This window comes from Condylura cristata, unplaced genomic scaffold (genome assembly GCF_000260355.1).
Source record: "Condylura cristata isolate star-nosed mole 26May11 unplaced genomic scaffold, ConCri1.0 scaffold00028, whole genome shotgun sequence".
NCBI lineage: Eukaryota > Metazoa > Chordata > Mammalia > Eulipotyphla > Talpidae > Condylura > Condylura cristata.
The window spans coordinates 17,541,637-17,566,646 of NW_004567129.1; the positions used below are offsets into that span (position 1 = coordinate 17,541,637).

General features: G+C 37.3%; 1 protein-coding gene across 3 annotated transcripts in view; it reads right to left on the bottom strand.

Annotated features, from left to right (window-relative positions):
- LRRC36 (leucine rich repeat containing 36) overlaps positions 1–25,010 on the bottom strand; it is a 52,009-nt gene that overhangs the window by 10,876 nt on the left and 16,123 nt on the right. For all 3 annotated transcript variants that reach the window (XM_012730439.1, XM_012730440.1, XM_012730441.1), the window contains exons 3-9: positions 22,827–23,019; positions 21,943–22,039; positions 19,620–19,711; positions 9,154–9,281; positions 6,941–6,992; positions 3,109–3,549; positions 366–652 (exon numbers count right to left, since the gene is read on the bottom strand). In XM_012730439.1, the coding sequence (XP_012585893.1) occupies positions 366–652; positions 3,109–3,549; positions 6,941–6,992; positions 9,154–9,281; positions 19,620–19,711; positions 21,943–22,039; positions 22,827–23,019 (1,290 nt within the window). The remainder of the gene's footprint in view (positions 1–365; positions 653–3,108; positions 3,550–6,940; positions 6,993–9,153; positions 9,282–19,619; positions 19,712–21,942; positions 22,040–22,826; positions 23,020–25,010) is intronic.

Genomic DNA, 25,010 nt, shown 5'->3' on the forward strand with positions numbered 1-25,010 from the left:
GAGTTCTCCCCTCACATCCCAACACATCCTAACATCCCTAGCAACTTTTGCATTCCTTTCCACTGGCAAGCTCTGTTGGCCATTTCTTCTTATCAAAGTACTCCCCTGTCATGTTTATGCTCTGGAAGCAGATTAGGGACTCTTCCCTGTGAAGGAAATGAGAAAATGCAGAAGAGGGGAAATGACTTTCCCAAGGGCAGAAGAATCACAGGCACTACTAGACTGGCAGTATTAAACACTAGCTTCTGAAATTCCTTTGTACTTTCAGCGCTATTGGTCAAAACAACTGCATCCCACAACAGAATCCCATTCTGGTAGTGGACCTGATATATTTCTTGTACAAGCACAAACAAGCCAACACTTGCCTCAGTGACAGTAGCATCTCTGAAGCCATGCTTTGGATTCAGGGTGGCAAGGATGTTGTCTTTCCTTTTGAATCCTCTTCTTGATGGGCTTAATGACCTTTTGGTTGAATTCTCTTTGTTTTCTGAAGTCCCAGAAGGCAACAGCAGCGTCCGTAAAGAGTCTTCTAGGACAGAGTTGTTTGGGAAAGAGCCACGTGCTGATGTTAAGTCACTGAGGCTGGTGGATAACTGTTCTACATTGACCAGCAAAGCAGGGTCACTGTTGAAATGGGTTGTGGCATACAGATCTGAGGAAGAAACAGGCTGGGAGATGAATCTGCCATCCTACTCCCTCAGGTCCTACTTCCATCCTTACTCTGGAGTCTAAGGATCACTCTCTCTCTCTCTCTCTGACATACACCATAAACTCTAAATTCGCTTTCTCCAACTGATAAGATCCTAACTCTGGTTAAATCCAGTGATCCCCATACTCCAAGTCTACACCAGAGCAGTATGAAGTGGCTGGAAGGCAACATGCGTCTCTTCTGACCATCTTTACGAGAAAATCACAAGTAACATCTTATTTGGGCCATGTAGCACTCAGTTATCCTACTTTATTACTCTAGTCCATTTACTCTTCTATACTTTGATGACTATTTTACATCTCTTTTCTCAAACTTCCAATATCTGATCCTACCTCTTTGCTTTTAGGTGATCTCCTTTATTACCTGAGGAAAAAACAGTGGTTATCAAAGTAAATGTGTAAATGACCTCATACCAAAATCTACTAGCTCATCTGTCTTTGCATCCATAAATTTCCTTCTTCCTCATTTTTATTTTTGAGGTATAACTGACACATAATATATTACTTTCAGGTTCTGCTTTCCTACAGAAATGAACTGTCTGTGCTTCTAAGATCAAACTCTCCACTGGTGGTCTGGATTCTATTTCCTCTTGACTGTCCAAGGATTTTTTTTCCCTTTGAAACGGTCCCTTTTCTCTCCTGCATCCTCTCAACTTTCCCTCTGTTGAGTCGTTCCATCAGGATTTCCTTGATTCCACCCTCCCTCTAGCTACAGTTCCACTTCTCTACTCCCCTTCATTGCAGAACTCCTTGAAGGGGCTCTATTTATTAAGTAGCTCTATTGCCTCTCCATTTTTTTTTTAAACTCAACTCAATAAGGCTTTTATTAACCTCAAGTCTCCTAAAACTGCTCACTAATGCATTGCCAAACACCATAAACACTTCTCAGTCCAGGCTCACTCCCTCTATACCAAAGACAGCTGATATAATATCGATCACTTCCTCCTTGAAACACATTCTTCAGCTGGTATCACTCCCTCTGAGCTTTTCTCCACCCTACTGGCTACTTTTTCTTTTTTTCTCCCTATGCTGGCTTCTCATTTGATTTCTGATTGTTGGGAGGCTCAAGATCAGTCCTCAGAGGACCTTTCTATCCATATTCACTCCCAAGGTGAGATCTCATCCAGTTACAGTTTTAAAGCCATCTATCCAACTATAATTTCCAGTCACACCTTATCCCCTAAACTCCAGACCAATATGTTCAATTATGAATTATCATATATGAGAAATGTTATTAGGCATCTCAACAGTTTAAAGCCAAACTCTTGATATCTACCCTAAAACCTGTCCTGCCTACACCTTTCCATCTTGGTAAATAACTATATTCTTCCAATCATTCCTACTAGAACCTTGAGTGTCAATCTGATCCTCTTTCTTTCTTACTTCATCTCTGATCCATCAACAAATCATGAGGTTCACAGAATACATTCACAGACTCTTCTACTTACTACTTCCACTGCTATCTTTCTAACCCATGCTACCATCATTTTTTATTTGGAGTCTAACCTCTTAAGTGTTTTAAAATTTTTATTCTTGTTTCCCATTGTTTATTTAAGTCAGATCATATCAATCTACTACAAACTCAACAACTTCTCTCATCGAGCATAAGAGTCTGCCACCTGAGTTCATCTACACATTTCACCTTTACTCTGTTGCAGCTGCACTGACCTCCTCTCTGTTCCTTGAATATGCTAGGCATGATCCAGCCTCAGGAACACTGTGCTTACTAGAAAGCTCTTCTCTCAGTTATCCACATGGCTAACTTTCTCACTTCGCTTAATTCTCCACCTTTATGAGACATTTTCCTTGACTGTTTTATCAAAAAGATCACCTCATTACTCTAAACACCCTTATATTATTTTTCATCACAGTGCCTACCACAACCTGAAAAATAGTTTCTTAATTTATCATCTGTCTTACCCTATTAAGAATTCAAGCTTTGTGATATAGGGACTTAATATTTTTTATTATGATAAAATGCATTAAACTTTATTTTTGTCTGCTACTTTATCTGCAGAGCTAGAAGTATCTAGCACATAGTAGGTAATCAATAAATTCTGTTGAATAAATAACTGAAGAGTGATTTTCATCACACTCTAAAACTAGCTCTTTGCAAGTAACTCAGAATAGAAATGACTGAGACCAGCAGAGAATAGCTGCTACTAGAAATATGTTCCAATGATTTTTAACTAAAATAAAGAGTTCATATTTCTATAAATTTTCTCTAATATGTTAAACTTGTCTCTTGCAAGTTTCTGGGGGTCCCTTAGACCACCAGTTATCCTAAAATACAATTTAAGTGCTAATGCAATTTAAGAAATGTTAATTCCAAAATTTCTAGATATACCCTCTATTTTAATGTCTATGAAAAAGACCTATAAATTAATAGGAAGCTATTACCTGAACTAAGCTTCAAAAGCCTTCCAGTGCTGGAGTCAAAGTTTGACAGAGAAGTTTGTAAGTCTCCACAGGAATGGGATGAGGTGGCCTTCAAATCCTTTGAAGGCTTTATGCTATATTCTCGGTAGTTCTTGCTTCTCTGAGGCCTTTTACCAAGACTTCCTTGCAAGGACAGAGTTTGAGGACAATGACTATCGTAATTTTCCAGATGAACTTCTGAAGGTAACTGATAAGGATGAATCTGGCTAGAATCACCTACATCTAGGCGTTTACCCAGTGAAGCATCATGAATAAGGTGATAGGTATCAGGTTTTGACATCATGTCCTTTTCTGGAGAAGAACCTGAAGACTTATTGTCCAAAAAAGATATTCGGTATCCTTCTCTATTCATCTTTTCTGGGGATCGAACTGTGGATTGGTGAGGTGAGTAGCGTCTGAATTCTAACCACCACAAAGGAAAAACAAACAATGAGAATTTTTCTTGGCCCAGTGATGGTATCTCTGCTCACTGGACATATCCTATATATAATAACAAAGTTCTCAGGGAGAGGTGGGTTATAATTTTGATAAATGGTAGCATAAAAGGAATTCCACATTGAATAACAACAAAACATGTTGAACACTATAAGCAATAAAGGACTGACAACATTCTGTAGATACATTTCATATTAACCTAATTCTCTAGGACTCTCCTAATAAAACTGTAGTATCAAAGTTTTCTGGACACCATTTTCATATCAAAAACTTTGGTGCTTCCCTCCATGACAATAAATGTAATTTTACGTATTCAGCCTATGGAAAATAGTAGATCTATGATTTTGCAGATTCTTCACAACAAAGCTAGGTCTATTCTCAAATTCCACCCAGCGTTTCTAAGTTCACCATTTAAAAAATATTTATTTATGCATACAAGAACTGGGGTATAGACCAAAGGTGTGAGGTGTGAGGATCCACCAGACATAGCATGGGGAACAGAACAGGTGAATTTACTGAAATACACTAAGGGGAGTAGCGAGTGAGACAGGAGAGGTCTCCTGCACCATGTGAGTCAGCTTCCTGGCCAGGGTTCTACTTCCTGTTGCAGTGGCTGGCTATAGCTTGATGGTGCTGAGATTTTAACCCCTGTGTCAACAGGGAGTCCCCTAAGTCCACCCATTTCAAAAACCATTATTATCCTTTGCCAAATTAAAAGGCAGGGAAAACAAAACCGATGAAAATCTCTGTGCTAGGTGCTAATCCAACTACTAATCATCAGTCTCAGATAGCTGTGGCTATCACTTCCAAAAGGTCTCAGAATTAGGCAAATAGAGCACAGACAAAAAGAGAAGTGTCTGTACATTTGGGGGCTTTCAGAGCTTTATATGCAGGAAAAGCTTCCTTAGAAACAGCAACAACAACAAAACCTTATTTGACTTGGTCATACTAACTTAACTTAAATGGTGAAAACAAGTACCTTATAAATCTATAGGACCTGAAAGAATATCAGCATTTTACCCAGAATACAGTGGGAGAAATGTTACATTGTTGAACAATATCTTTACACAACAAAAAGAATCTAAGAAGAAGAGGCTTCAGTTTCAAGTAGTCACAAGTTATATAGTTCATGCTGTCCATTACTGTTGAAGACATTTAAAAAGAGGGATGATACTTATTCTTAAAAGTATAAATGAGTTAACAAGTTGAGATTTCTAGTTCAAAAACCTGTAAAACAGCAAGCATTCATAAGGATAAGTCTAGCATAGCACTTCAAGTCAGTTTTATCATAAGGAGTTTTATTATCACAGGAACAGAAGTCCAAGTCCAGGTTCTATTCAAAGTTAAAAGTATGGCCTCCCCTTAGCCCACCCTCACATGCTCACATTCACTCACACATACACATTAAGATGGAACTCCAAGCAGGAGTAAAGGTAAACTGTAATGAACAGTCCCTGTACTGACTGGTAATTCATGTTTGCATCATCTGGGTGGTCCAGGAACCTTAAGCATGATTCCTGCTCATAATATTCCAGATAGCTACAAATAAAAATCTAATCTGAAAAATATATCTTCATGCAAGACTGCAATCATTTCTGAAAGTTATTTTTTAAATTATGGTAGCTAGAATAGCCAAAGCAAACAGAAAAAAAAAGATACAAGTGAGAATAGAAAAAAATAACTAATAAACCCAAATCCACAGAAACTTCACATACTGGAATTAATAGACAGTCTAGATAATAGTAATGTTTGTTGTGTTTAAATAAAAATATAAAAAAGGTAGAAATTTTCTGCTTACAAAAGATATGACCCAACACATCTGAAAAAGGACTAAGCAAAACTTACAGAGCTTAAAATGAAACAATCAAAATTTTAGAATTCAGGAAACAAACTGATTAGAAGTAGATAGCTAACACATTTAGTGAACTTAATGATGGATCAGAAGGGAATATCCAGGATACAAGTTAGAAAAAAAAAAGATGAAACAGATAAAAAAACAAGAGATGAAGAGGACAAAGTGAAAATATCTGACAAGAGCTCCAGCAGAGCAAGAGGAAAAGCATGGAACACAAACCAAATATATTTTTTTCACACTAGCAGGGTTCACTGGCTGGGTTCTGAATTTTCCAGAACTAATGAGACACAATTCTGACTGAAAAATTGTAACAAATCTCAAAATAAATTGCAGAAAACACAAGAAAATTAGAAAATCTTAAAAGGAGTCAGAGAGAAAAACAGATTATCCTTGCAGGAGTGAGAGAATTCAGCTGACTTCTCAAAAGTAGCCATTAAAAAAGAGAGAGAGAATACCTTTGGTGTTCTAAAATAACTGCCAACTTAGAAATCTCTATTCAACAAAGATACCCTTTAAAATGATGGTGAGGGCCTTCCCTGGTGGCGCAGTGGGTTAAAGCCACTTCTGCACGAGTTCGATCCCCGCCTGCCCCAGAGGAGATCCACATGGCAAGGCAGACCTCTCCTGACCCGCCCGCTGCTCCCCTCAGCAGTGTACTTCGTCGATCCACCTGTTCTGCTCCCCGCTCTGTCTCTGGTGAATCCTCTCACCCTCCGCCATCACTGGCCTGTACCCATGTTCTCTATGAATAAATAAATAAATCTTAAAAAAATAAATAAAAAAAAATTTAAAAGTCTAAAGAAAATGATGGTGAAATACAAACATTTTCAGACAAATAAAAACTGAAAAACTTCATCACCAATCTAAAGGAAATTTTAAAACATATACTGGAGAGCAATTATTTCAAAAGGGAAGTCTGAGATTAAAAAAAAGAAAAAAGAACCAACAAAGTGGTAAATATATGGATAAAATTTAACTTAACTTGGTCCAAAAATAGTATCTGTGTGAGGATTTTAGAAATTCAGAGAGTTAAAATCTATAATAATAATAATACATAAGAGAAATTAAATGGAGTGAAATAAGGTTTTGAACTATCCATAAGAAGAATTAAGTTACTAATTTTAAAATCGTATATGGTAAGGGTATACACAGTTTGGGGAACAATAATAAAAGTATAGAAACAATGTATACCTTATAAGCTAGTGGGGGGGGGGAGAAATGAGGGATGATAGCATAATAAATCCGAAAGACGGCAAAAAAGTTAAGAAAAGGAACAGAAAATAGACAGCCAAGATAAAAAGTGAAGAAGAGAGGAAGCCAGGTTATGCATTCTTCAACCAGAAGGGCATCACGTAGGTAGCATCCAAGGCAGTCCTCCACGAAGACAGGTAATAGTCAGTCCATCATATACAGAGGTCCAGGCTGAGACATCTCCATCTTCTCTTCACATCTAAATTTCATTAATTAGTGGGGAGAAAAATACTCAGGGAGCAAAATATTTACCATCTTCCTGGTGATTCTCATTTGGTATCTCTCTTCTTGTTACTTCTTCCATCTAAAAGAAATTTTTAAAGTTTAGGGAAAGGGAATCAATGGGTGTTCAGATGTGAACTTACTAGACCAGAGGTTCAGAATGTTTTTCTAATAGTTTTCATCCCTGCAAACTAGGGAAAGAGACCTTCTAGCAAAGGTCAAAGTTTAAGTCTATTTTAAGACAGCCACAGTACAAAGACATTTTAGTGCTACTTTCAAGGACTTGTAAGAAGGTTCCTTGAAAATACATAATAGCTGCAGCTGGTAAAGGACAAATGAAGCAGTGAAATACTGTATTTTCTCTACTTTGACAAGCTCAACAAAGAAATTAGATAGTGCCACTTTCCTCTTTCCGTTGAATTAACCTGGGCTTAAACTACTGTGTAACTCAGAGGTCTAGGTTCACATTCAACACACCCACCACATCAAGGCACCCAGTGTCTCCTTTATATTCCTCTGGGCTCTTTCTACACTCTACCCCCCAACTCTCCTACTGGAAGTCTCAATTTTAGTTAGGTTTCTATGGTTGGTTTTGGGTTTAGCTTTGTCTGGCCCTTGTTTATTTTTTTTTTAAAAGATGTATTTATTTATGCATATGAGAACTGGGGTGTAGACCAGAGGTGTAGGGGGTGAGAGGATTCACCAGAGACAGAGTAGGGAGAAGAACAGGTGGATTTACACTAATATACACTGCTGAGGAGAGCAGCGGGTGAGACAGGAGAGGTCTGCTGGGCCATGTGGGTCAATTCCCTGGCTGGGGATGGAACTCATGCTGCAGTGGCTGGCCAGAGTTTGACAGCTTGAGACTTAACCCCTGTGCCAACAGGGAGGCCCTGTTTAGTTTCTGCACATTACACATATAATGAAACTATCCAAAATTTGCCTTTCATCTTTTGGCTTATTCATTTAATGTAATATTTTTTCCAGCTATTTTTTTTCCTGTTTAAAGAACTCCCATAATTAATTTAACTTTGGCAAAGCTCAGCATAGGAGCAACTAGTTTTAATAGACTGAAAATTAATCTGAGACATAATCAAGCAAGGGTTGACACCAAATAGAAAGCCATCTAGGACTTTAAAAAAAAAAAACTTCAAGCATTCAGTATTTTTTCAGTAGTTATTTAGAGAAAGTTATCCCACTTCCTTATTTCTTAAACTAAGAGGATACACAGCATGCTATTCAATTTCCTTTTTCTCTCACTTCAAGAAATCACTTGGAGGTAGGGCTTTTTTCATTAATCTAAAAAGTCCTATTTAATTAATTATAGATTAAAGCACCCTTTGTCTCCATTTCCTTTAAAACAAGATTTTAAAAAATGGTAACTGAGGTAGTTTCTAAGTCACCCAAGTAGAAACGCCCAAAACAAAGAAATCAACTAAGTGATAAGTTGTCTTTTTATAAAAGGAAGTGTTGCATACTCAAACTGAAAAAGTCTTACTAACTTTTTACTAGGACAGTATTAATTATCCAAACTGGAAAATCAGAACCTTGGCATCTTTTCTTTCTCACTCTGCTTATTTTCAGCAAATGTATTGCTCATAATTTACCAAAGAAAATGCCAACAAAAGGAGAAGTTAAATATAAAGTAGTCAACTCTTCTTTCTGCATTATATTCACACATATACGTCTTGTGTGGTAAGTAGTAGCTCCCACCTATCTTTTCTCACTAAAAACTTATTTTTAATCTTCCCATATTGCATGTTCTCTACTTTCCCATTGCTCACAACTTCTTTGCTGTCTTTCTACCTTAACTTTTTTAGTGTTGTAATGAAGAGACAGCATTGGAAAAGCCATCCCTGAGATTAAGATTCAGCAATTAACAGGTAGAGAGAAAATGTAAGAAGCAAGGTAATAGGAGATGGAGGTCTTGGATAAAGAGGAGAAATTTTAAATCCAGCCCAGAACTATGAAGTTTGTAGCCCCGCTTTAAGGTCAACATATAAAATTGCATAAAACATGCTAAGATAATATGTATAAATATTCTACAGTTGATAAAAAGTTAGTAAAGGAGAAGAAAAGGGGAGATTGAAATTAATATCCTGCCCTGCTCTTTCCCTTTAAAGCATCCAAAATACCTTCAACAAACAAGTTTTCCTAGACCTTCACAAATAATTGAGTTCTACTGAATAATTAGCATTATTCATTGACTAGTCAACAAATCAATAGGAAAATGAATATATTACCTGTGTACCCAGTGAAAAAGTGTCTAATTTCTGCTCTGGCATACCGTTGCCCTGCGTTGCAGAAATACTGGTTAAGGAATCCTTTATTTCCCGGCCGGGAAGGGGAATAAAAAGTCCTTTGTTTGAGTCTGTGTTAAAAGAAAAGGCACACAATGAAGCACTGACCAGACTTCAAAGGCAATATATCTTATGGAAATACACTGCAAGAGGAATCACAGGACTGAGAGCTAGTTCTAGTGCTACCACTTGGATCCATGTGAACTTGAACAAATTGCTTAACCTCTTTGAATCTCTCACTTCATTTGTAAACAGTGATAATAAAACCTAACCCTGCCTACTTCTTAGGACTGAGGTGAGGTTAAAACGAGGTAATGGATATAAAATGACTTCATAAATTATGAAGTACTCAATAGAAATTAAGAGGAAGGCAAATATTTTGCACATTTCCTAAATGAATAAATAATGACCTTTGACACCAATTCAATAATCTTCAGCTACCGCGGGAAGATGGCTTGGAATAGACTCCTGACATCATATGTCTCCAAGGCTCTAAACAGTAGTCAACAATGACTCATCATTTCAAACCAGCCTCCTCTGCCTTGATTTCTTCATTTGTAAGAGAAAGACAATTGAGGACCTACTTCATAGAAAAGAACCCTGAATTCTCAGTGGGTTTCTGCTTGTTTTTTGTCTATAATTAGAAAAACTTTAAAAAGGAAAAACGAAAGTGATTTCTAGTCTAACCCACCCTGGAAACTGTTATCACAAAGAGCAAGTTGTGATTTATATTAGTAACAACTATACAAAAGTTTTTGCATATTCTTGATCAATACTTACTAATTGTAGTTATTACAATTAGTAATCTGGGATTTGGGGTCTCCTGGGGGAACTTGGATGAAAACGAGATCGTTTTGTTGAGGGAGGTTTTTTTCCCCCAAAAGGATTGTGTATAAATTAAGAGAATTTCAAAACCATTGGCCTGGCCTTCTGCCAGGTCTCATCTTTGGGCTCTGGCAACAAAAAGCTACCATAAGCGGGTGCAACTGAAAATATGGAGTATGTAAAACCAATGTTTTGAAAACCTAGTTCATCAGTCCACTTGGGGGTTCTAAAATGCTTCCTTTTTCTGACTTGCCCTTTGGGACTGAACTATCCTACTTCTTCAATATAAGATGCTCTTCTACCTGAAAGAACCACTTCTCAGTGACATAAGCTCTCAAGGTTTATGTTCTGTTTTCCACCATGATAGTAAGATAGAAAAAAACCAAAATGAAGCAGAAATTTTTGGCTTAAATCTCATTCTTAGTGGAAAGTGAGAATGGTTAGTGGAATTCTCAGCTTAGTGGAAGCTGTGAATCTTACCTTTCTCTTTCAGAACACACTTTACAGTTGTCCAAGATCCTGTTCCATCCTGATTTCTTCTTGGAACTCCCAATGCACTTAAGTTCTTTTCAGATCCCTAAGTTCTTTTTTTTTCAACCCTACATCTTGGTTCAAGCACACATCCAAGATTTAGATTCTGCTGAATATCAAATTTCTCTTTGGCTTCAGCTTTCACCTAAATCTGGACCATCCCAAAGCTAAATCTCTTAACTCTGATCTCTCTCTTGATGTTCAGATATCTAAGTTTCTTGAACTGTCCCCTAAAAGGTATCCACATATATTCAAAGTGTCAGTATTTCCTAAAGTGAACACATTATCTTCACTTCTGGGTCTACATCTGCTGTGCCCCCATGTCCAGCCATAACCAGCATCTTCATATTGGCATTACTATACACACAATCCCTCAAGAGATAAACTTGGTTTATAACTCTTATTTACCTCAAATCTCATCAGTTTTACCAAGTTCTATAGAATCACTTTTTTAGAGGAGATGGATCCTTAATTTAGATGTAACTCACATACAATTCACCCTTCTAGAGTGTACAGTTTAATATCCTTTAGTATATTCACAAAGTTCGTACCACCGCCTATTTTCATTACCCCAAATTAGTTGTCACTTGAATTCTCTCTTCCCCTCTAGCCTCTGGCAACTGTCAAAATGCTTTTTGTCTCTTTGGGCTTGCCTATTCTGCACATATAAAAATGGAATAGTAAGACATTTGGCCTTTTGTGTCTGGGTGTTTTCAAGTGGCATAGTTTTTAAGATATACATTGTAGCATCTATCAGTACTTCACTCCTTTTTATGGATGAATAATACATCTTATGTGGATATAACATATTTTGTTGCTGCATTTATCAGTTGACTGGTTTTGGGCTATTAAAGATAATGCTACTTTCACACCCATACAAATGTGTGCATGGCCAGAGGTTTTCATTCCTACTTGTATATACCTACTTGATTATATACCTACTTGTCAAATTGCCAGGTCAAATGGTAACTCCATGTCTAACTTTTTGAGAAACCATCAAACTGTTTCCCAAGAAGCTGTATCATTTTATTTTTCCCACCTGCATTGATGACTGTTCCAATGCATGGCTTTTTATCTGTCTTTTTTATTCTAGTCATCCTAATGGGGATGAAGCAGTTCTGATTTACAGTTCCATCATGAATAGTGATGCTCATGATAGCATCTTTCATGGACTTATTGGTTAGCTGAGTGTCTTTTGGAGAAATGTCTATTCAAAATCTTTGTCAATTTTTCGTCTTATTACTGAGAATAAGTATTCTTTGTATAGACTGGATACTAGATCACTGTCAGATATATGACTTGTAAATATTTCTCCCATTTTTTACTTTCTTTGTTCTTTGAATAGAGGAAATCAAATTCATCTATTTTCCCTTTGGTGGTTATCCCTTTGGTATCATATCCAAGATATAGGCTCACTGCTTAAAAAAGAAAATCTGGGGCCTGCACCTGGTGGGTGCAGGGATTAAAGACACAGCGCTATCAAGCTATTGTCAGCCACTGCAACATGAATTCAATCCCCAACTCAGCAGACCTCTCATGTTTCTCCCACTGCTCTCCTCAACAGTGTGTTTCAGTAGATCCACCTGTTCTGCTCCCCACTCTGTATCTGGTGAATCCTCTCACTCTCCATACCACTGGCCTCCACCCTGCATAAATAAATAAATCTTTGTACCACTAGGGAGGGCCTAGTGGTACAACCAGTTAAAGTGCAGCATTGCCAAGCTAGCTGCAGCCGCTTTAGTGCTAGTTGGATCCTCTGCCTAGGAGCTGACACACTTGGCACACACCTCTCATGACCCACCCGCTGTTTCCCTTAGCAGTATATTTCAGTCAGTCTGCCTGTTCTGCTCCCCACACTGACTCTAGTGAATCCTCTCACCACCCTTGTACCCCATTTCTGTATGCATAATTAAATAAATATTTAAAAAAAAGAACAACTGATATTTGGTTCTGCTGCCATTATGACTAAACATATTTTACAGTCAGGAAATATCAGCAATTTGCATTCTGAGAAAGAATTTTTCTTTCTTATACCTCAAACATAAATTAGACCCAATAAACTATGACACTGCTGTTTAGTTCTGGGTTTTACACCTATATAACCAATGTGATAGGACAATTTAATGTCTCCTTACCACTGAAAATTGTTTGATATTTGAAATGACAGATTTGAAGTGGCCTTATAATGCTGATGCAGAAGCAAAAAACTTGTAATTGGCTACTTCAATTACTAGTAAACATAACTGGATGAGGTCTTGTTTCACATATCTAGTCAAAAACCTTGTAATCCACTTAGGCTTGAATCAGAGTTGCACTGCCAGACCCCTTTCAAGGAAGGATTTGTCACTGGGCTTTGGGAAGGCACTCGCCCCCCGCCACACACCCCCCAGTTTTTAGCTGTTTTACTCTTCATAGTCTACCACAGCTATAGAGAATTATGTCCTGATGCCATGCCCTTTCAGCAACAGTGCACAATTAGTACCTGGGGAAGGCCAGGCATTTTAGCCTAGGATGGATGAGCCAGGCAATCCTCATTCTCAAGCTCTCCCTCTGCTCAACCCTCCTGCCTGCCTGCCCCGCCCCTTATACCTGAGATTCCATTGAGATAATTTTTAAGAGTAGAAATAACTATTTAGCACTACTCTCCAAAATATGAAGCATTGCCTTTAATTACTAACCCCCAGTGAAATAACTTAATCCCTGAGTTTTGAAATATTAATATGTGACAGTCTGTGCAGATAGGACAATCATGAAAGAAAATCGGTAGGGTTTCCCCCATCAAGAAGGGGCTGTCTATAACCTTAGTAATTTTGTATTTTCCTCCTTAAATATCTGATGTCTTTTATTCAGAAATTTAACTCTTCTGAAATTTGTATCCCTAGCAAAACACTGCAATAAGACACTAAATATGTTATCTCTAAGTATTCTTCTCATACTCTCAAGAATTCAGCTGTACTTCTTCACTTGCACTCACACTGCTACTGTCGCTCTACTTGAAGACAGGTTTTCATAATTTCCCACTTGGAAAGTAATTTTTGCAAGTATCTTATAATTTAGATCTAACTAAATCTAGTTTAAACCTTTTAGTTTAAACTCTTTCTAAATCACACATTCAATCACACTTCCCATCAAAAACATCTTTGTTACCCATTTTCAAAAGAATAAATAAAAATGATTAGTAAACAGCCTCTTTGCAACTTGTCTTTAATTACCATAGCTCTATAGCCATAAATTAAATCAATTTCCTAATCTGTTACATCTATATTTGCTGTTTCTATTCTCTATACATCAAATTCCTTACTTCAACTATGCCCACGAAATTCTATTTGAATGCCCAGCTTAAATGTCTCCTTCATGGAATCTTTTCCCAGATCCCTGGTCTTAGCCTCTCCGCCATAGTTCTGCCACAGTGGAACTTTCCTCTTAACCCGGCCTGTGACCTAATTAGCTGTGACAAATCTCTCTGAGTTAGGAGTATCTGAAAATTTGACACCATTGTATAATCTCCTTGTATGTCTAGCTTCCTTGTATGCCTAACACAGGGTCTATCCAGTGGATTTATCTATGTTTGCTGAATTGTTCTCATTTTCCTGAGGTAGAGACAACTAGTTGCCCCCACCCCCAACTTCCCTAACAACAGCCGTAGACTGCCCACTTAGATTTCTTATGAGAGAATTTAATTTCTATTTTGTTTAAGTAACTATTCTGGGAGGTCTCTGCTATTCCAAGTGTGATTTTATCCAACCAAAACATCATCACAGCTAACCCAGGAGAATACTAGGATCAACAGGCTAAATGGGATGGATTTCAATGAGTTATAAAGAAGATATTGACACAACTGCTAAACACAGGAATTAGCCAGTGAGGATGGAGAATTTTCCGTTGTTATTTTAAAGTAAGGCACTCAATAGGCAAGTATATTTTAGGCGTGAGTCTATTTAAAGTCAAAAGGAGTTGTTTAAAAGAATGAACAGATTATCACATAATCTAGCAATTCCACTTCTGGGTATATGCCCCAAAGAAATTAAGGCAGAATTTCAAAGAGATACTTGCATACCCACGTTCATAACAGTATTATTCCTGACAGTTAAATCACAGAGGCAGCCACAGTGTTCACCAACAGATGAATGGATAAGCAAAATGTGGTGTATAAATATATGCAATCGGATATTATTAAAAAGGAAGGAAATCCTGACAGAAGCTACAACATAGATAAACCTTAAGGACATCATCTTAAGCGATATACGCCAGTCATAAATGACAAATACTGTATGTGGTACTTAGTGAAAACAGACAAAAAAATTACATGGTGGATGCCAGGTGTTGGAAGAGGGGGAAAAGGTGTGTAATCAGTTCAGCTTTGCAGGTCAAAGTGTTCAAGAGGTGGATAGTGCTGATGATTGCACATTATAAATGTATTTAATACCAATGAGCTGTGTACTTAAAAATTACTAAATGGTATGTGAATTTGAGTAAATGAGTAAACTTATTTAGGCTGTGGTTTCTTTTTTAAAAATTACGGTAAATTTTATGCTATGTGCATTTACCACAATTTAAATTAAAAAAAAAATAACACCTCAAAATGTTGGCGACGAGGGTGGAGTGCGGAATGGGGTTAAAAACAGTGGGGGGAGGGAAATGCACTGGACTATGGTGATGGCACAGGGTGATTTGGTGATAGGAAGCCCATGGGGATTACTACTGAGGTGGAAAAATGCACAAAATCATGCAAAAATAAACTATTATATGACATTGAAAAGATCAGTTAGCAAGGATTAGAAGGGACAAAATGATCATGAGGTATGCACAGTTTAGGGCAATAAGACTATTCTGTATGATGGTTAAATGCTTAGACACACATCATTACACATCTGTAAAACCACAGAACACACAACCCTGGAATAAACCCTAGTGCAAACTATGAACTTTGGTTAACAATGATGTGTCAGTGTAACTACTCCTTCAACTGTAGCAAAAATAGTACCTTGGTGCACAGTATTGGTAATGGGGTAAGACTGCGCCTACGTGGGGAGTTCAAGAGAACAATTTCCTGTTCAATTTTGTTGTGAATCTAAAACTGCTCTACATAGCTCTAAAAAATAAAGTCGGTTTTTAAACAGTAAACTAGTATTGAAAAATAACTTTTTTGGGCCTTTACATCTTTTAAATGTTTTTACTAACTGCTTTCAAACAAAACCACAAACTTAAAGGATCCTGTACTGCTCATGGACTTAGAAGCTGTACCTCTGGATTAGGGTACACAACCCTGACTTTAGCTTTCCTTTTGTAAACAGGAGCTGAAGCCAAGGCTGTTACAGGTGGCGCCCCCTGGAGGGTGGCGCAGGTGACAAGGAATAGCCCCAGGCAAAATACCAACAAAATATCAGTGGGGATGGACTAAGATAGGAAGTAGACGGGCCTGCAGAAGCAACCCCTGGATTCAGTCTTCAGGGAGTACTCGGGATTTTCTAGGAAGCAGCGATTGCAGAGCTGGCTAGTCCTGTCCCTCCCACACCCATCTAGACTCTGGCAGCCAACCTCAGAAGAAAAAAGTTTAGTGGATTTACAGTTAGCTGAGGACTGAAACTTCCCAGTTTTGCTGCTGTTTCAACATGGAAGGGAAGGTGAAGACATGAAGCTGGGCGCCTCACTGAGCTATGTGAGTGTGGCCACTTGTTGGGTTATGTGGCTGCTGTACTTGGTACTTCCGAGGTCACTTGTCTGGTACTGTGCTGCCGTATCCTGGCAGCTCCTGTGAGCATCTCCTGTTGTGTCTTCTACTGTCTTTGTGAGTTGGATCCTGTCTGGCTGCCATATGCTCCTGGCCCTTAGTGGCAGAGAGATGCCATTGTAGATGCCTTTTATTTAGAACTTTAAAATACTGGACTCTGCTTTGGGTGAGGTAAACAGCTATTTGTGGCCTCAGTGACTCTGTTTTCTTTGTTAAATAAACCCCATTATTGCTATTCTCTGCACCTGAATGGTCTTGCAGTTGTACACTTAAGTGAAGAACTCAGAGAAGTACAGGTAAACTATTTAGGCACTGCCCTTGGCCAGTTTTCATTGCGCTATCTCCCAGTATCAATTTGGCATTTTCACATGCATTGCTTAGAACTGTGGTACTTAACTCTTTTATGTTTGTCTTATTTCCCTAAGAGTGCTGCAAGTGATTCAGGTTGTATTTTTTTTTTCCAGAGTGCACACACTACAAAATAAGTGAAAAAAATTTTTCACTAAAAAAGGTGAAAAAATTTTTTTGGTTTGGGAGCCAAAAAAAGCACTGCTAAAAAAGCATGGACTTTGAGTTGAGTCATAAAAAATGGATAGGATCATTAGTTTAGGGACAGAGGAAGGAGGAAGGACTACGTGGGGAGGTGGCTTGGTTTGACTGAAACAATGGATGTTGTAGTTGAAGAACAGAAGGAAAGGTTTCAGGTTAGACTGAAAGAACTTGTGGTCAGGGTTACAGAAGTCTTGTATGGCAGATTAAGGAGCTGTAATTTAAGAGATAAGTGGGAATCATGAAAATTTTTAAGGGAGCAAGTATAATTATCACCACAGAGTTTGAAGAGAATTAAACTGACAAGAAAGTCAAAAAAATGGAAAGAGGCAGAGATTGGGAGGCAGCATGGTATAATATTTAAGAAGACTTTGATGACAAATGAACCAGGATTTGTATTCCAGCTGTGCCACTTACTATATAACTAGAGTAAATTATTTCACCTCTTTGGGTCTGTTTCCTCACTTGTAAAACAAGGGCAATTACAACCACCTTCAAACTTATAGTGAGGATTAAATGAGATGATGCCCAGGGCCTGGCTGAGCTATTTAATATGTCTGTTAAGATACAACTACGGGGGCCCTCCCTGGTGGTGCAATGAACAGCAAGCTGGCCGCAGCTGCTTCAGTCAGTTTGATCCCTGACCCCAGAGATGACCCACATAGCGTGGCAGACCTCTCCTGTCACACCTGTTGCTCCCCTCAGCAGTGTACTTCTTTGATCCGCCTGTTCTGCTCCCCACTCTGACTATGGTGAATCCTCTCACCGCCCCTGCATCTCTGACCTATACCCCAGTTCTGTATGCATAAATAAATCTTTTTAAAAAGATACAACTATGAAAAGGAATGGAAGATTCATCAATTGTGGATCATAATACATAGTATGAGCGTTTGTCTGGGCTTCCTGGTAGTAGCAGCATCAAAGCCTATATGAGTAATGGGAAGTGATGGTAATACAGATGAAACTCTAGGAGTTGTTTAGGACTAGATGAAAGGATTTCATTTGTTTTTTTGACACATTTAGCTTGAAAAGCTAGAAAGTTATGCAGTGGTGATTCCAATTGGTCAACAGAAATGGGGGACTGGTGCAGAGACAAATTGGTACAGGTTGTTAAAGCTAAACCAATATATTTAAGAATCATTTATGAGGAAGTTAAAGCTGTAGAAATAGATAAAATATGGAGTACAGAAGAGTCTGAAGTCATTTGATGGATACAAGGAAAGAAAAGGGGACACTTTTGGGACCCAAGATAGTGGAGACTCCTTGCCCACTGTAAATGATTAGTGGGAAAGCACTACTTCAAACACTGAGATAGTGAGCTCTGTTCTCTAGAGTTTTCTCCTAGCCTCAGGCATGCCCATTAAAATGGCCTAATCATTTTAGTCATATCAGATTACTGACAGTGCTTACAGGCAATACTCCTCAGGGACCCAGAACAAATACAATTTTTAGAGGAAAGCAAAGCTCTCTAATGTTTAAAAGCAGCAAAGTAAATTTTATATTAAAGAAAAACAGGCAACAGCTGCTGCTTCCAAGGACTTTAGAAATGGGCCTGCAGTTTAGCAGAGCAGTTTGAAGTATACAGTACAGACTGTATACTTCAAAACATTTTTCATGGAATGGAACTTTGTGTGTAGAAATTATGTAATATGACTTAAATGAAATTTAAGTCAGCACATACAAATAAAGGCAGTCAAATTATTCTTCAATGTATCTGGCAATAAATATATAAATGTTTGTACCTAAAAAAACAAACTGAAAGCTGTATTTCAAAATATTAAATTGGATTCTCTTTAAAGGAGAGGCTTACACATGATTAAAATGTTGTTTTTCAATATTTTCCTAAATTATATATTATAGTACAATGTCACTAAATCTGAAAAATAAAAAATGCATTTAAAATTAAATAAAGCAGTCCATGTTCTTCTCATGACTTACATGCACCGAGACTTTGAATGAAAGAAAATAAAATCATACTTCACTGTGGCTTATTTTACCATAAAATATTTTGAAAATGACTTATCAATAATTGCCCACATGCATAAAAGTCAGGAAAATAAATAAAATACTAACTTTTATAAACTGAAAACCCTTAATGTCTAACTTACACAGTCAATCTTCAGGGACTGATTTTTAAAGTTTGCATGTAATTCAACAGATTTTTCAAAAAAGACAGGTTTTGAGACAGAAGAAAGTCTTCTCAAGTATAAGGTCATCTGACCTCTCTGATGTGGGAACACAGGGCATCCCACAGGGTACACGACATGGAACTTCTCTGCTTCTCCTAGCTTGTAGCACAGCCATTAGAGCGTCGGTGTCCACTTTAGTTGCACTGTATTGCCAACAATGCTTACAGGAGACACTCTCCAGGAAAACTGCACAAACACAAAAGCTTCTAAGGCTGCAATGATTCTGGTGGAGAAACCCCAAAGGTCCAGGGTAGGAGCTGCATTGCTGTCGCTGAGTCATGAATCGCTGGCTAGAGAATCAATTACCTTAGCAATGCTCAGAGGCCCATGGGGATGGGCAATGTAATTTTCAGAATGTACTAATGATAGAAATGAGATTTGTGCTTTGATGGATCCTGGCTTAGGGCTTGTCTTGCAGTAAGAGAAAATATAGTCATTGAATTTTGTGCTTGCTTTCTTCACATCTATGAACTTCTTCACATCTATGTATTTCTCGATTATTTTGTGTTCATCGTGTTCAAGATTGGCCACGAAAACTGAAACTAATGCTTAAATTATTTTGTGTCCACAAAGAAAAAACTTACCAGTTTCAATCCTGTTCTCAACATCTGAGTTGACTTTTGATGAAGAGGTCTCATCTGTCACACAGTTTTTCACAGTCTTTTCCCTAGAGCTGCTACACAGAGTAATTTACTTAAACTCAAAAGAAAACTTCAGAGACCACTAATAAATACTATTTTGAAAATATGATCAGATTTTTTCCCCAAATGCTCTAGAACAGATTAATTTCACAAATATTTTAGTTAAAGCCATTTTAAGTCACTACTTTTTTTACTGAGAATAATGAGGACAGTATAATTCAGGTAAGTACAAAAGCCAGAAAAATACAGAATTTAGATAATATTTTCTTGACAAACACTTAGGTCTGAATGATTGAGGAAGTAAGTTACTTTCCTTTGTATTAAAAACTCATAGGACACCAAAGAGAAAATTCTGCTAGCAAGAATTAAAGCAGAGACAACTGTAATCATTAGCTAGAAAAACAGACCCCAAAATTATGAGTTATTTTATTCCTTATGGTTTTTCCCCTATACTTCAAGTATTTGCACTTGATTGACATAGGTATCTTGGGAAGTACAGTAAGCACAGATACCCTAGGCCACTTTATACCCACTGGATTTTTAATTATCATCTCTATTATATGGGTTGTGGGAAATACTACTCAGAAAAAGGCTTAAAAAAAAAATAAAAACAAACTTCACCCAAGGTTGGAGAGCTCATGAAATGTTAGTGTAAGATTGGCACTGTAACATTTTACCTCTGGATCTGCAAACACTATACAATAACAAACAAATGAGGGAGCTAATTAATTTCTTTACTGGAAATATTACTCAGTTATACATTAATTCATCTCTGTAGTTCTGTGGAAAATGGGGTACCAAAAAGCTTTTAAAACAGGAGTATTTTTCTAAATATATGCAAGTAATTTTTTTTTTTTTTGGTCAGGGGAGAGCATGAACACAGCCCCCCACTATCACAAATTATGCAGTCGAGTTTCCCACATTTGGGGAAATCGCAGGGGTCAGCACATCCAGGTGCAATGGATAGGCCTCGCCTTGGGAAAACACCTTCGTGATCATGGCATCTCCCCTGCCAGGTAAGTATGCAAGTAATTTTTTTAAGAAACAGTTTATTTCTTTTTCAGCAGGTGAGTTTTATACTATGTAAATTAACCTCAGTAAACCTTGCTTTTAAAAATAGGTAACTAAAAAAATAGGACACTAAAGATACTCTTTGAAGGTAACATTATAAAGCATATAAAGAATCAGAGTACACAGAGCAAAGTCACTAGTAAGGAGGAAGAGTCCAGGCCAACAGATATTGACTCCATTCATTCATCATTCAACAAATCATTTCTTAAACCCTTAAAAGGAGCCAGACATTGTTCTAGGTGTACTTCAATAAACAAGAGCCAAGGTCCTTGTTTTCATGGAGGTTATGTTCCAGTGGAAGGGAAGGACAATAAACAAAAATCTCATTCTGGTGAGGAATAATGTCATTAGGATATATATTCATGATATCAAATAAAAAATGTGTGTATAGGAAATAAATTACTATAAAATATCATATTTTTATTTTTAAATTATTGTATATGTATTCTTTTACATATAAACATATACAATCCTAAGTCTAAAAGGATATTAACTATAATATAATAGTGTTTATTGCTGGGTAGCAGAATTATGAGTTATTTTATTCCTTATGGTTTTTCCCCTATACTTCCCAAATTTTCAATAATGTTTATATCATCAGAAAAAATATACATTATAATAATAGATCTAAGTGTGTCTAAAGGTACACTGATGTCTGGAAAGATGTACACCAAACTTTACTAATAGTTAATTCTTAGCATGAAGATATGGGAGATTTTGAAATTTTCATTATATTTTTCTATAGTTTTGGTTTTTGAGAGAAATGCATTCCTCTTCCTCTTTTTTTTTTTGTTGCCAAATGGATTTCTATTTACCCTGCCATAGTAATACAATTCTCCTAATTCAATAAGAAAAGGCCATATACTGATTTATAACTCAACAAAGGAATTTTGAACACTTACAGGAATGATAAATTATTTCTCTATCCCTATGTATAAATGCTGAATAACAAATTTAGAGGATTTGCAAGTAGAATGTGCAACATCTACAGCAAACCAAACAGTTCAAAAAAAGCAGAAATGTTCCCACTGAGGGACAGATTCTCATCCCAGATAAATCTCACGTTGAATAAACACTTTTATATGAGGATTCTGAGGATATTTCTGCTAGAAAATGAAGCAAGTTAACCAAGAATTTACTACCCTCTAAGTACACTAACCATACAAGAATGTCTATTTGGAAACAATATTCTTACCTTTTTTCTACTTCTAAAAGAAAATTTTCACTGTTGCCCAAGAGACTAAAATGCATCTTAGCAGCTTTTCTCTCACTTTCACGTACAGTTCGATCATCTGGAGGCAAAAACCGTGGTTTGAGCATGTTTCTTTTTTGGACTAAACAATAGAGGGTCAGAAAACCAAATATACAGAGCAAAATCTAAAGACCATTCTCAGTTCTCTTGTGAGAGGCAGATCACAAAATAATGCTATTATGTTGTCACTGGAGCAAGTAGTAACTCAGGGAGATTACAGGGGTACCATAGCAACAACTGCCACATTGGTAGGTGTAACTACCCCTGCAGGAAAGTAGAGCTTGGGTAACAAACAACGCAAACTAACACTGAAATTTAAGACTAACAGACTGTTTTCTGAAAGACTTTACTTAGGGTCTCTGCAGTAACTTTCCCAAGGAATCCAGTGTTGAATCAGTAAGAAATGCATATCCAACAATATAATTATAAAGAAGTGTGGAGCAGCTCACTTGAAGGAATGTTTTTTGTGACTTGCAATCAAGCCCCCAAAAGTTGTGTTAGTTTTCTATTGCTAATACAGTTGCAAAGCTGGGGCACCTGGAAAAACAAATCTCAACCTGGAAACTTTCTGTTGGGGAGGAAGTGGTGGTGAAACCATCAACTGAAGAAAACTAAAGCTGGAAGTAACTGATAAAATCATAGATAGTCACTCAATAAACAATAAAAGGAGTCGTCATACATCCTGCCAACACAAAAGAGTTACATAAATATTGACTAATAAACAAACGTATCCTGCCAGTGCACACTCTGGGCCAACATCCAAAGGTTAGGAGGCAACTGGCTTAAAGTAGGATTCTGGGGCAAGGAACAGAGGAGGGGGCTCTCACCCAGTTTCTCCAGAGTTTGCAGCGTGTACACAGCAAAGAGCCTATAGTCTGTATCTTTCCTGACAACAGGATTGAGTCTCAAATCTAGTTCTTTCAGGAAGGCTAAAGGCTGCAGGCGGGATACCTCCACTAATGAAGGAATGTTGTTATAATATAAATTCAGGTCTTGAAGTGAACATAAATACTGGATTCCCTGCAAGAAAAAGACATTATAAAGCTGTACATTAGTAAGCACTAGGAATCTCACCCATTAAGGTACATCTGTTACTTTTCATCCTTCAACATGTTTGTTACCAGTCATCCATGGGAAGGGTACTGAACACCCATTTTAACTGTCTGAGAATATTGGCAATTAAACACTGTAGTCCATGGGCAATAGATGTTCATTTACTAAATCACACATTTTCATACATTTCCTGCTTTACCAACAATGACATCCAAAGTCTCTACTTCTATTGCTCCCTAAACACTCCCAAATCAATGCTTCCTAGTGGTAGCCACTCTCACACTTCTCTTACCCTTGCTACAACCACTCTCCTTACCCCAATTTACAATAGGATGGGATGCAGACTAAGAGATGTTTCTAGGAAAGAAGGACATTAGGAGAAAATAATGAAGTGTAGGTGTGTGTTTATATCATGGCATTTCAAGGCCTCAATGAGATAGAATGGGAAAACAAAACAATGCTATCTCAGCATCTTCCCTCCTGGACCAAGTCTGAAACCCCTTTGGTCCTTGTTTCTCTTTTCAGTTACTACAACTCTATAAGCTCCCCATGCGCAGTCAGTTCTCTTGGGTACAAATATTCTTCTTTCTTTAGTTCTCTTTCTGGATTTAGCAAACCTCACTCTTCCACTTAACTGGCAACAGTGCAATCAGGAACAGGAGACTCAAGAGGAAAAGCTGCATTTTTTGTACTTTGCTGAAACCCAGTATTGGAAATTATCATTTCATTTTCAAGTATTTTGGCTGGCTAGCTGCTTTTGCCCAGACTAATTTTAGGACAATATGTGTGTGTGTGTGTGTGTGTGTGTGTGTGTGTACAATCATATACTTTTAGTAGTTAAAAAAATTCTTACCATAAAAGAAACCGTTACTGAGAATTATTTCAGAGATAAAATTATTTTCCATCATATATTTATAAAATAATGCTATTATTCCTCTCTCATTTAAAATTACTATTTTTCTCTTTGCAGTAAATTTAGAAAAATCAAAGATATAGACAAAATATTTTAAAATAGAACACTTTTTACACTTTGATGCTTTCTGTTTTTTTAGAATTCCATTAACTTCTACATTGTGAAAGGGTCAGTGGTTAGGAATAATTACCAGTGCCTCTGGCTCCACTCTGGGGCAATTCACTATTAGGATGGTCTTTTATTTTTTTTTTCTGTTTAAAATGTTTTAGTTATTTTTTACATCATTTTTCATTGTGTATATTTTTTCATCTCAGTTGTAATCCCCATGGACTTCCCATGTGCCATCACCACAGTCCCACATGCTCTTCTGCCCCAGTTTTGATCCTATTTCCCTCTTCACTCCCATAGAATGTCTCTGGTTTATAGTTGTTCCTTGATTTTTTTTTAAAAAAAAAAAAGAAAATTTTAAAAAAATTTGGGCAATTTCCCAACCCAATTGCAAACCCCTTGGGCTTCCCATCACCAAATCACCCATGTGCTATCACCATAGTCCAGTGCATTTCCCTCTCCCCAGTTTTTTATTCCATTCCCCACTCCCTCCCCACAAAATGTCTCTGGTATGTAGCTGTTCATCATTATTATTATTTTCTTGCCTGTTCCATTATATTCCTGCTGTGAAAGAAACCATGTGGTATTTTTCCTTTTCTTTCTGGCTTATTTCACTAAGCATGATCTTTTCCAGTTCCTCAATGTTGCTGCAAAAGTCATGTGGTTTTTTTTTTGGCTGCTGAGTAATATTCCATTGTGTATATGTACCACATCTTTTTAATTCAGTCATCCATTTTGAGGCATTTGGGCTGTTTCCATGTCTTTCCAATTGTGAATAAAGTAGCAATAAACATGGGGATGCAGGTATCTTTTTGAATCAGTGTTAGATACCTAAGAGTGGGGTTGCTGGGTCATAGGGAAGCTCCATGTTTAGCAGTTTGAGGAACCTCCAAACAGTTTTCCATAGTGGTTGTACTAGTTTGCATTCCCACCAGCA